Source organism: Phyllostomus discolor, chromosome 6 (assembly GCF_004126475.2).
Source record: "Phyllostomus discolor isolate MPI-MPIP mPhyDis1 chromosome 6, mPhyDis1.pri.v3, whole genome shotgun sequence".
In the NCBI taxonomy this organism is placed as follows: Eukaryota; Metazoa; Chordata; class Mammalia; order Chiroptera; family Phyllostomidae; genus Phyllostomus; species Phyllostomus discolor.
Window position 1 is genome coordinate 104,732,871 of NC_040908.2, and position 13,439 is coordinate 104,746,309.

Consider the following 13,439-nt stretch of genomic DNA (forward strand, 5'->3'; position numbering starts at 1 on the left):
TTGGCAGTTACTTTCTCCTTTATTACAGCTATGAAGATAAATTTTATAATTTGCACTGTCCATAATTAAAGCCCATGTACAGAAAGATTATAGTTTAAATCTGTGAGGATACATATTTTGTAACTTCTGTCTAATATTGAATACAATTTCTCAAATCCTTTCTCTAGTATTATTGATGCACAATTAGTATCCCTATAATGGACCTTCCCACTCCCTGTTTTAATGAACACCATGGTTACTACAGAAAAAACACCCTATGAATGTTGTTGAAAATGATTTTATATATATATGTATATATATATATACATCCTGAAGACTGGAAAGTGCTGATATTACCACTTATGCAAGAATAAAAACACAGCTCTTGTTGTGAGATGTCTATAGTCTAATAGTAGACTAGAAAAATGCATGGTGCTCATCAAGAAACACGTACATATATGCACATGTTGTGGCACATGTACACTTAAGGACGAATAATAAGAACAGAAAAAATACATATCTGTTTCTGTGATGGAAAGTAAATAAAAAGGTAGGGGAAAATAATAACATTGGGTTTATTTTGTCCATAATTTAAAATATTAAAAAATCAGTTCTCGCAAACAAAATCTTTAAATCAGTTTTTAAAAATCCACAACATGCCTGCTCTAGTCTATCATAAAAACATTTGTAGAAGCACACCTCCATACACTAATGGGGCCTGCACAGCGCACACGCCTGGAGTTCCAGGGCCAGATGTGCCACTGAAACATGGAAGACCAAGCAGCTGATGCAGTACTTCAGCCAAATATCACTGTAAAGGTAAAGACTGGTATATAGATCTATTTGAAAATCCATTTCACACTTCTAATTTAAAGCCAGTTCAAATGTAATTTACTTTATCAGGACCCTTAATTTAATGAAAGTCAAAAGTTCAATCAACAGAGGTGAAAATTACTTCATGCTTATCAAAAGATAACCTGGTAATAGGGCTAAACCAGAAAAACAAAAAAAATAAGGACTCCTACTGAAAATGATGGCTATTATTGTATAAACAGGTGTTACAAACCAACATTCCAGGAAAAAGCTTTTACTGTGTCATCTCTGCACCAAATGCAACCTCACTTGTCATTCTTTTTCATTGTGTGAGAATATCCTTTTACTTTTCCAGTGTTGATTTGTGAGAGGTGAAATGACACTTCTGACACAGAAGATTAAACTTACCACTCTCGTCATCTATATTGAACCTTCCAAGACCACTGCCATCCCTGATGGAGTACTGGATCTCTCCGTCCCTCCCAGAGTCCTCATCATGGGCAGTCACCCGCAGCACACTTGTTCCAATACGAGAGTTTTCTTTTACAGATCCAACCACAGCAAAGTCTGGGAAATAGGGGGTATGGAGGTTTTCATTGACATCCACCACTTCCACTTCCACAAAGGAAACAGATGACAGAGAGACCGGCCTCCCTTTGTCTTTAGCCCGAACCGTGAGGTTATAGAACTGCTGCTTTTCGTAGTCCAGCTCTTTGCTCAAGCGAATGGCGCCACTTGCTTTATCTATTTCAAATCTCCCATTATAGTCATTGACCAAAGAATAACGCACTTGACCCCCCAGTCCAAGATCTGGATCATGGGTCTCCAGCCAAGCAATGACAGTGCCAATGGGGAGATCTTCAAGAACCTTCACACTATAGCTGCTGGGAATGAATGCTGGGGAGCAGTCATTGACATCATCCAAAAAGACCTTAAGAGTGACAACTGAAAAGAGCTGCTGGCCACTTTCTGCCTTGTCTCTGGCTTCTATTTTTAATGAGTAGTTTGCTTTAGATTCCCGGTCTAGCTGGTCAGCTACATAAACGATTCCAGTTGAGCTGTTGATGGCAAACTGCTGTGTATCTGTCAAGACTGAATAAGTCACTTCACCATTGGAACCCAAGTCTTTGTCTCGAGCTTCCACTTGAATAATCTCAGTACCAATACTTGAACTTTCAAGAATGTTAACTGTGTAACTGTCTTGAAGAAAAATTGGACTATTGTCATTAGCATCTTCCACATTGATTGTCAGCAACCTCCATGAAGATTTTTGTGGATTGCCTAAGTCATAGATGGTGATATTAAGAAGATAGAGGTCTGTGTGCTCTCGATCCATGGGCATAAGGACTTTAAGTTGCCCAGTTTCCATGTCAATATTAAAGCAACTATCTGTATTGCCATCAGATATTGTAAATAGCACCTTTCCATTGAAGCCAGAGTCGGCATCATAGGCTTTAATCCTCAGGATGTTAGCACCAACTGGCAAATTCTCCTTCACAGCCACATCAGAAGGAAATGACTTGTCAAAATGTGGTCCTTGCCTATTCACTGAATAAAAGTCAAGAAATCCATCTTCCAGATTCAGTTTCCCATTTGCTTTTGCCTTCATGAGTAGTTTCTCTGCCAGCTTTTGAGCCACACGAGTTTCTCTGCAACTGAAACTCTTGGAAGACACCTTCCCATGCAGGACTGAAATGTTAACAGACATGGGATCCGCAAAATTTTCTCCATCCGTTGCTGTAATCCTGAGGGCAAACTGACCATTTTTAATGCCAGAATTCATCAGTGGCTTTTTAAGCTGTAAAACCCCAGAGTCTGGATTTAAATAAAAGAAACCAAGTTCATTTCCAGAGATGATTTTGTACTTTACAAGTTCAAGTTCATCAATATCGATTGCTGAGACAGCTGTGATATGACCCCCAACTGGAAAGTCATATGAAATAACTCCCTGGCAAGCCACTTTTTCAAAGAGAGGGGTGTTGTCATTGACATTTCCTATTCGAATAGTCACATTTACCTCACTTTCATGGCGGTATGGGGAACCCCAGTCAGAGGCTCTGACAATGAACCTATAAATTTCTGGACAGGATTCAAAATCCAATTCTTCAGTTGTGCTAATGACACCTGTAAACTGGTTAACAGCAAATGGCAACAAATTCAGGCTGGCAATACTGTAGGTGATGTACCCATTCTCTCCTTTATCCTTATCAGAAGCTGAAACTGTCAGAATGCTTGTTCCCACTGGAACACTTTCATTCACAAAAGCATCATACACTGGCTGCTGAAATTCTGGGGTGTGGTCATTTGCATCTTCTATGCCAATGGTGACTTGTGCTTCTAAATCTCCTTCCTTGTTTGTCACCACCAATTTATAAACCTCCTTCTTGACAGTATTCAGTGACTGTGCAGTGACAATCAAACCTGACCGAGGATTAATTTTGAAGTACTGTGCATCTTCACCAGGAGATAATTTATATTCCACATCCAGTGGTTCGGGACTTAATTTTACTATAGCAACCATAACACCAGGAGGGGAAAATTCACTAATGCTCACATCGTACATTTCTTTTTCAAATCTAACTGGGACAGTGTCTCTTTGGGGGTTGGCAATATGGACTACCTTTATGGCAGAAAATTTCTGAGGTGACCCCTTGTCTTTTGCTTGAAGAGTGAGATTATAGCCGTACGGAAAGCTCTCCCAGTCAACCTGCTTTCTCTCCTTAATCTTATATTCATTTATCCACTTTCCTTCCTTAGCCAGGAAGAACTGATCTAAAGGATCCCCAGACACAATGGAAACAGACTCGATCTCTCCATTGGCCCCCTCATCGAGGTCATCCACGGTCACCATTGCATATGTGGGCTCTCTGTCCAGTGAGAAAGGAACATGAGTGACTACATGGATAGTTGGGGCGTGCTCATTGATTCGTTCAATGTGAACATAAAGCTTGGCAGTACTGCTTACTCCGTTGTTTCCATAGAGTTTCATCCCTCGGTCCACAGCCAAAATTTCCAGGTCATACCTGTTCTTTTCATCATAATTTAATCGTCCGCTTAAAGAAATGACACCACTCGTGGGGTGAACGGAAAAAAGATCAACTTTGTTTTTAAAGTAGTAGTAGAATTCTCCATTGGAACCAATATCCGCATCTGTTGCTGTCACCTGGGCGACACTAGTCCTTAAAGGTGTGCTTTCTGCTATTGTAACTGAGTATGTTGTGGGTGAGAATAAGGGTCTCAGATCATTCATATCCAAAACCTGAATATTCACTTTGGTCCATGCTTCCAAATCCTCTCCTCGGACAGAACCTTTTATTATCAATAAATAACTGTCCTGAATTTCCCTATTCAATATGGCAGAATTGCCACCTTTAGTTCTTATTCTGAGAAAACAGAAATCCGCAATGATGACTTCCTCTGCTTTGAAAAAGCCTTCCTCATCTCCAGATACTATTCTGTATTTGATATCCCAGGACAGATCAATTAAGGTGATGCCCATTCTACTCTGACTGTTGACGTATGTCCGTGCTGCTGAGTTCTCATACACTGTCGCATTATAAATGGAATGTGTGAAGTGGAAGCCCAGGGGCCCAGTCCCCGGCAGCCCCTGGGAGACAGTAGCCAAGAGCTTGAGAAGCAGGAGGACGAGGCAAGAAGGAGGAGGCCGTGTACCCACACAGTACCCCATAGTTATATCCATCACATCATACTTCCATCCTGGAGGGCGGAAAAGAGAAAGAGAAAAGATAAATTAACCAGAAGAAATTGGGAGAAGGAATAGGAAGTATCTGTTATGAAACATTTCTGTTAACTTTTTTTATTATAATTTGTTTTACTAAAACATGAAAACCACTACAAGATGACAAGGAATTCAACTTGTTTGATTATTTTTAAGAGAAACTTTTACACTGTTGATGCACATAACCATTGGTAAAAGACTTCTTGCATTCTGAATGTCAATTTAGAAATATGTACTGGAAGCCTTAAAAAGTGTGTTTATCTTTGACTTAGAATTATTTCTAGGCAGTTATCCTGTGGAAATAATTATAAAAGTATATACTTATAACTCAGTTTAAAATACAAAAAAATCCCTGAAAAGATAGTTATGGCTCATCAATGAAGAATCAAATAATTTTCGACACATTCATAAAGTAAAATACTATGCAGCCACTAAAAAAGAATCACTTAAAAAGATACATATTTTCAGATGATAAGATATAATGTTAAGTGAAAAAAGATCATAAAACAGTCTATGTGGTGTGATGCTATTATAATTTAAACATCTAATGTACAACTAATTCTTAAATTAAAAAGGATTAACTATGTAGTGAGATTTGGAAGCTTATGTTCATTTTCTAATTTCTTCAATTAACAGTATTCATTACTGAGTACATAATTAATTTACAATTATTATCTTTTAAAGAAATGCATCCAAGATATACCATCTTTTGTTATGCTGACTTTTAAATTGATCAAGATTTATGCATAATCCATCAGAATGAAAATGAACAAAGCATCACATAACAAACAAAGCAGAAAGGAGCCTCCTTAAGAAACTGCACCATCTAAGTAATATCCATGAGTGGACTGTGCTACTCAAAACAAGAAAAGTAAGAAGGATTTTGTGCAAAAAAACCCCCAGCAAATTAAAGAATTACAAGAAAAATTTTCTTAAGGGTAATTTAAGGAATTACTTTCAATTATTTTATCCATCTATTAAATTTCCACAACCACCACAGTTCTATGTAGACTCAAAGATAAAAATATTTTCCTATTTTGAGATGCCAGGTATTTAAAATAGAAGTTGGGGGATAGGGGCTATTTAATAAGGACGAGCTAAGTCTATTTATACCTTGATGGCTCAGAATTTTAGAAACCCCCAGTTTATGAGTTCTTCCATTAAGGTGTCCTCTACAGGACCTCACACTCCCTTTCTTCTGTGTGAAGAATGTGGAGAAAATTAGAAATGGGAAGTGAATCCTTTTGCACACTGTGAGCTAGGCATTGTGTCAGACATTTTCCCACTTTGTTACATTTAATCCTTGTAACAACCCTAATCGGTAGGTACTATCTTACCAAACCACGTGTTAGAAGACTGAAAGACAAATTAACCTGTTTGGTTGGAACACTGTCCCACTCAACAGATGCCTCCCCACTGGTGAGTGGCAGAGAGGGAGCTCCCACCCTGGTCTTTCTTATTGTAAAAGCCATGTTTTTGTGTGTGTGTGTGTTTTTTTTTTTGCCATGCTTTTTTTCATCACACATCCTTTCACTTTAAATTATTTGTAACAAGAATGAAATAATGAAAGCCCCCTAGAAACATATATGTCATAACTTAATTATACTAAACTAGTCAACATTCATCATTGATGGAAAAGCATAAAGCCCACCCAGCTTCTCTATTTATTTACCTCCTTTCTGGTTTTTAACTAGTTCCAATTACTGGCTATACACTGAAGAACACCCTACTGAATTTAATCTTCCTAAAATATTATAAATTACTTTTTAGTTTGCAGTCGTCTTTCCTTATCCAAAGAAGATACTTTTCAAGATCTCCCAGTGAATGCCTGAAACTACAGGTAGTACTGAACCCTATACACACAATGTTTTTTCCTAGATACATACATACCTTCTCAGTTAAAAGAAACACTTTATGGCTTCTCTTTGGCATATCCTATTTGCCAGCATCACTACTCTTACACTTGCTTTGGGGCCATTATTAAGCAAATTAAGGGCTACTTGAACACTGAGATACCATGAGAATCTATTTGTCAATCAAGATGGCAGTTACAACCAGACCAATGGTCGGGAGCAAACACAGCACAGATGCTCTGGACACAAAGGTGATTCACATCCAGAGCAGGATGGCAAGAGGTTTCATGAAGCCCCTTGAAACAGTGCCCAATTTAAAAGTTATGAATTGTTTATTCTGGAATTTTCTATTTAATATTTTCGAACTGAGGTTGTCTCTGGGTAACTAACACCTTGGAAAGTGAAACCATGGATAACAGAGGAACCACCACATAAAATGCTTTCATATCCAGAGTTGGCAAGGCATATGCCATCATACTAGTTCCGTAGATGAGCCTATCAAATCTTATTTTCCTAGTAGCTGAGGTTGAACTAGAACTAGGCTCTCTCCACATCAAACAAGGGGTGTCTATTTTTCTGCCCCACTCTATACTTCAGGAGACTCAAATAAAACACAATTCCAGGCATGCATTTCCCTGATTCTAACTGGGGATAAAAATATGTCTGGCTGTTCTCATCTGTGTTAATATTTAGGAAAAACTGAGCAGGCAGGTAGAGAGAGCATAGTTTAATATAGGGACTTCATAAGCAGACTAGATATTAAAAGTGAAAAGCAGAAAGATGGAATAGCTTTTTATAAAAGAAATTCATTTCATATGTAATTCTTCTGCTGTCCATCCTTAGGAAATGCCTCAGGTGCTAAGTATGTGAAGGAGTAGCTTGGATGTAGTAGGTTCAAATATCCTACCCAGCAGAATGGGACCAGTGCAATGGGAGGTGCCTCTTATGGAACACACAGCTGAAATAGGGGTCTCTCTGTAGGGATCACGGACATAAACCAGCAGAAACTTTAATAATGTCCTTCTGCATCAGTAGACTCTTTTATTTCATCATCTTAGAATGCTCCAGAATAGGGAGGTATTTTTAGGCTCACTGTGAACATAGTGGAATGAGACATGGCTCTCATAAGGGAATGACTGAAGGCCATGAATATTCTCTCAAGGCAGAAAACGAGGATCACTCCCAGCATCTCCAGGGAAATACAAATTCAGTTTCTGCCTCATTTCCCCACTCACCAAGGGCACTGCCTAAGAGAGCAGTTTTGCTGACACTTTGCTCAAAGAGTCTGGAATTCGTGGTCATCGTGAAGAAGTCCCCAGTGGTAAATTCAGTTCAACTGAACTTTTTTTTTAGTGTGTCCAGCCTCCCCACCATCACCATCCTACACCCAAACTAAAAGAAACCTGATGGAGGGAGCAGCATCTCCTTTACAGCTCATCCCATTCCCAGCTCCTAGGACAGCACGTGCCACAGAGAAGGCACACAGTAACCAGAGGCCCAGAAGCCTTTACTATATTCACTTCCCAAATCCCCAAAATAAGCACATCTTACTTCTTCAGAAAACAGAATCAGGAAATTAAACAGACTCAAAAGAGCCTTAAAGGCTAGCTGGTCTGTCATCTCCTGAGTTTACAGGTGAAGAAACAGAGGCCCATAAAGATGAAGTGATTTCCCTAATACCAAGTCTCAGGTATCCTAGGTTCAGAGCTGGTACCAAATGGAAACGTGTGTTGCTTGAATTATTTTTCTCTGAGTTATGTAACAATTTGAAGGCTGTGGTTTATCATCATTTTGCAGCGACTGTCATTTTCTGACATGTTATTACTCTCCCTGGTGCTACTCCCCACCTCTAAGTAGTTAACTGTTTATAAGTAAATACTGAAGTACCCAAAGGGGACAGTTACTTTTACAACCCTTCTGGTGAATCCTTCAAAGCACAGAATGCTGTCATAATATGCAAAAACATTCTTCAATTTAACTGCTCCAAAATTGGTACTTTGCATACTAAGTTTTTCTTTCAGCAAGATACACTGCTGGAATTTTTTCATATGAAGCAAAATTAGTGGTCTTAAATGCAAATAGAAACAACTTCAAACCAAGCTGACATGGAACGGTACTACTGTGTGCTAAAAATGAAAAAACAAAACCAAATAACTGAACAGGATTAAGCTTGTTGGCCTCAGTTTTTGAAACCAAAACATCTCATGAGGTTTTTGTATCTTTATTTTTGAAAAGAAGGAAGGGAGGGAAGAAGGGAGGGAGGGAGGGAGGGAGGGAGGAGGGAGGAAGAAGGAAAGAAGGAAGGAAGGAAGGAAGGAAGGAAGGAAGGAAGGAAGGAAGGAAGGAAGGAAGGAAGGAAGGAAGGAAGGAAGGAAGGAAGGGAGGGAGGGAGGGAGAGAGGGAGGGAGGGAGGAAGGAAACTTATCTGGCACAAATTAATTTAAAAGCTTTATGGGTTTCTTCTATTGAAATACTAGAATAAAGATTTTTTCACTTCCTTGCTTTAGAATGCCAAGATGACTATTCAGATGTCTTTTTTGGTGGTGGGGGATGGTGAACAGGACGGCTTTTTCCACATTGAAGCCAAGCTCTGTCAGGCCAACCTGATGATTATGGTGTTTTAGATGTTCTGCACATTGATTTATTCTACTGCTTCTGGATTATTTTAAAGAAAGCACTTAGTTCCCAACCTCAGAGCCTATTTGCTATGACTTAGTAACATAATCAATAATTTTTGATATGATCTCCAAAGAGATCTTTAAGCCATCCATCAATCTTAGAGACAGTTAATTTTCAGAGGCAGTCCAAAGTGCCTCCCCATCCTGCCCAACCCACTCAGAGAGGATCTCAGTGTGGGACCCAAAAAGGCAAGCAGATCCTCCTTCTCAGGGATGAATAAATACTAGGGAACTCATAAATACTAGGGAAGAGCTCTCACAAAGGCCACCCCTCTGGGACTGCCCTGACTCAGCAGGTGCCTCTGCTTGCCTCCATAACCTGTGAAGCTGTTTTCTGCCATCATTAAACCAGCCTCCTTAAATAGTTGAGACTTCTGAACAGTAAAAATAGCATCTTAGGAAAACATTCTATTTTTCACTCCATCTCTTCTTATATAATTTGAAAGCATTCTGTGAGCTGGACAGACATGGTACTGGGGAAACATGCTGATAGACTGTACAATAAAGAACAAAGGTGACATATGAAGGCCTTGGTTTTATAGACATCCTTAATGATAGAGCCACGAATGGAAGCCAGCTACCATGCAGGTGAGTCCTACACCTACACGAAAGCTGTGTGTGCGCAGTGGGTCCAGAACACACACTTTGGTGTTTGATGGGCTGGGTTTGAATCCCAGCTCTGCCATTTATTTGTTGTGTAACCTTGGACAAGTTATTTAACCTCTCTATGTCTCAGCTTCTTCTTCTATCAAATGAGAAAAATAGTTTCTACCAACCAGGATTTGACTTAATAAATATGCAGCACTTAATACACTTTGTGGTATGTGGTATGTGTACAATTGCTAGCTATTAATATAAATTAAAAAAGACAAAATTTGTGAATCACAAGATAGGAAATGAAATTCACAACATACTCTGGCATTTTCTTTTCCAATAGGAAAAGCCACATCAAAGGTAAAGGAAAGGATGTCTTTTCTTTACTAAAAACAAAGTATTACTATATTATACTCAAAAGTCAGAGAAAACTGACTTGAATGCAGGCTTTGCCTCTTACTGTTGGGTGACCTTGGGGTAACACTTTTAAGGCATTTTAAGTCTAAGTTGCCTAATCTTTAAAATAGGGATTATAGCCCTGGCTGGTGTGTCTCAGTGGACTGAGCACTGGACTGCGAAGCAAGGGGTTGTCCACTCAATTCCCAGTCAGGGCACATGCCTGGGTTGCAGGCCAGGTCCCCAGTAGGGGGCACACAAGAGGCAACCACACATTGATGTTTCCCTCCTTCTCTTTCTCTCTCCCTTCCCCTCTCTCTAAAAATAAATAAATAAAACCTTAAAAAAAGAAAACAAAATAGGGATTCCTACTGCCATGTAACAGGCTTAGAATCATGTCTGGCACACAGTACATGTTTCATAAATATGAATTGGTATTTAATTATTAAGGTGTTCAGAAGAAGGGATACCAAATGGAAAGCAAGTAAAAACTGGGTTAAGAATAAAGGTTCCAGAGCAACATGATCCATGGGGTAGCCTACCCTTAATATAAAAGCCACTCTTGCATGGGTCAGGGTCAGTGCCAGAGAGGCAACTGCACACGGTGACATGGGCCAAGGACTACTGCCATAGCCCTGCAATTTATCCCAACTTCCACATGCACACATTCAAACTCAGGAAACTATAGTTGCATTAGGGAGCTACTCCTCAGATCTGGCATTTAATTCCAGAGGAGTTACTAGCAGGGTTTCCCCGTGCGATGATGAGTCCCAGAACAGCCAGATACTGCTAAGCCCTATCTTCCAGAGCAGCTTATTCTGATACTGCTCAAATTACCGCCCTCATGACACTACTTTATGTTCAGAGTTCTTGCTCCTGAAATCAGTTACACGCTGTCTGTATGACACACTGGGGAATAAAGTTTTACTCTCTGGCTGATGCTAATGGCTGCCTGAAAAGAAGAAAAAATGTTTACTATGCCATTTTTCTTAATACAAACCATTGTAGCTAGAGCGTGTACAGGATAATATACTAGGCACTTGGGTCACAAATAATTCATGACATGCTGTTACTCAGCTTATATCATGATATACTGTACCAGAGCCATATAAACTAATTGAGCCTTACAGTCAAAAGGATCATAAAATTGTCTAGTCCAACACTCTAGTTTTAAAGTTGAGGGAACAGATTGAGAGAGGTTAAGTGATTTGGAGAAGGTCACATAACTTGCTGGTTAAAAAAAAACAACAACTAAAACTGGCCCTCAGATCTCTACTGTGATTTTGACTTATATTACTATTGTCTGCTTTAAAAATATAGGTCTACTGCTCATGCATACAAGTTTTACTCCCCTTCTAAGATTTAAAATGATACCCTATTCCCCATCCAAGTGTGAGCTCTGCTTCTACAGCCGTGATTATCAGACTTTATGGAGAATCAGAGTCCTGGAGGGTTTGTCGAAGCTCACACTGCTGGGCTGCAGCCCAGTTTCTGGATCTGGTGCTTGGGGACAGGGTCAAGAATTTACCGTGCCAACAAACACCCAGCAGAGACTGGTCCTGGAATGGCCACGCTCTGAGAATCATTGCTCTAAAGTCTGTCTGTTTTCCATATGTACCTTTCTGATAGCACTTTCTTTCTTATATTAAAGTTAATCACGTGTGCTTTTAAATTACGTATTGGGTGGTAAGTTCCCTCATTTCTTCTTCTAACGGTATTCGTGAAAGACGAAACCTCAATTCATTTTTATTAAGTGAGACTTGTCTAATCAGCATACACCTTCCACAACCTGCTCTAGTAAGGAGATGAAAATGAGCATCAGACAAATCAGGAATTATAATCACAAAACTCAGAGACCTTAAGGAAACTGATTGTCTACCATTTCCCATAGCACATGACTTCCTATTTCCATGACACATTATTTTATGAGCTGTGAATAGGTATACAACTAAAAAACATAACATTTTAGGAAATGCTGGTTAAACAAAGGTAAACAGATTATATAATTTACAACTTCTCGGAGACTTTGGTATGCTTCAAAATAAACTCTCCCCATTTCCCATCCTAGTCATCTCTAATAATTAACCCTAATTTGTTATCTGCTTGTGAAAACACAGTCTATATTGTCAATTTCCGCTTGTAGCAATGTTTTCTGGTGCATAGTCAAGACTATGAAACTTGTTTCATGTACAAATATACTATGTAAATTGTGATTCCGAGGGATTAATATGTACAATTTCTAAAATCTGTTTGATCATAAATCTCTCCCCCACCTCCCACAGCATACACAGCCACTTGCAGAAAAAGAAAGCGTATTTTGTGGAATACAGTTGGGGAAACATTGACTGAGTCCAAGCTAGACACTGTGCCTCAGACAGTTCAAACAGTTGCCTGGAAAGCTTTCGATGTGGGGTGTAATCCAAGGATTCTTGACACTAGTTCATTATTCTTCCTCCCACACCATATTACAGGGTATAAATTCTCATTTCAATTGAGCTGTTATTCCTGAAGAAACTGCTTCAATACTTGTCATATAAACACATCTCCATGCTCCAAATGAGGAATGAGACAACTGTTCCATAGTTTGCTGTGATATTTTCTTCTCTCATTTTTTAAAAAAAGGAAGTAAAGAATGTTCACAGTTCTATGAGCTACAAAAACTGGCAGAAGAGGAAGGGTCATATTAATGTTGAATAATCACCCATATATTTTCATAGTTCTTTATCTTAGTCAACAGGCAACATCAGGTGGCCAAATTAATAACACTCTGAGATGCAAAACTTACAGCCAAGTTCCTATTTCACTCTGCTCTGGAAAATTCAGCTTATCTTCTTGAGCCACAAGTCTAAGTAGGGCTTTATAACCAAAAAGAGCATTTCACTCACAAAGATGTGATATTACCTTCTGTCATTCTGAACAAGGAAAAAAAATCCTGAACCAAAGCCTCCAGTTGGTTCTGCTAGCCAGCCAAGGAGGCCGTTACCCAAACCCAATCTTTTTCATGGTAATAACACTGTAAATTCTAACTTTTTTTCAGTGGTGCAAATCTTTCTGTTGTTTAAAAGTGGACTCTCAGGAGAAAATTCAGTCAGCATGAAGCAAGTGTAATTCAAGTTGGTCCTGAGAAAACCGGGAGACTCAGCCACACAGCGGCAGTGCTATGAATACCCTCCTTTATTTTCTCCCCAGGTGCTAGAAATATTTCCATACAACACTGGTTAATGTCAAGTATCATTTCATCAGTAAATACTTCAAATTCAGGGGTAATTCAACCAGGGGCTATCAGAAGGAAAGATTAGCATGTTGTTCAAGCTTTTTAAAAATCACTTCTCCCTCTGGAGAAAGAAATTCATCATGGGCTAAGAAAAAGAAGTTATGGGGAGGATA

General features: G+C 39.1%; 1 protein-coding gene across 2 annotated transcripts in view; it reads right to left on the reverse strand.

Annotated features, from left to right (window-relative positions):
* FAT3 (FAT atypical cadherin 3) overlaps positions 1-13,439 on the reverse strand; it is a 640,331-nt gene that overhangs the window by 504,602 nt on the left and 122,290 nt on the right. For both annotated transcript variants that reach the window (XM_028515239.2, XM_036028695.1), the window contains exon 2: positions 1,201-4,509. In XM_028515239.2, the coding sequence (XP_028371040.1) occupies positions 1,201-4,492 (3,292 nt within the window). In that variant the 5' untranslated portion in view covers positions 4,493-4,509. The remainder of the gene's footprint in view (positions 1-1,200; positions 4,510-13,439) is intronic.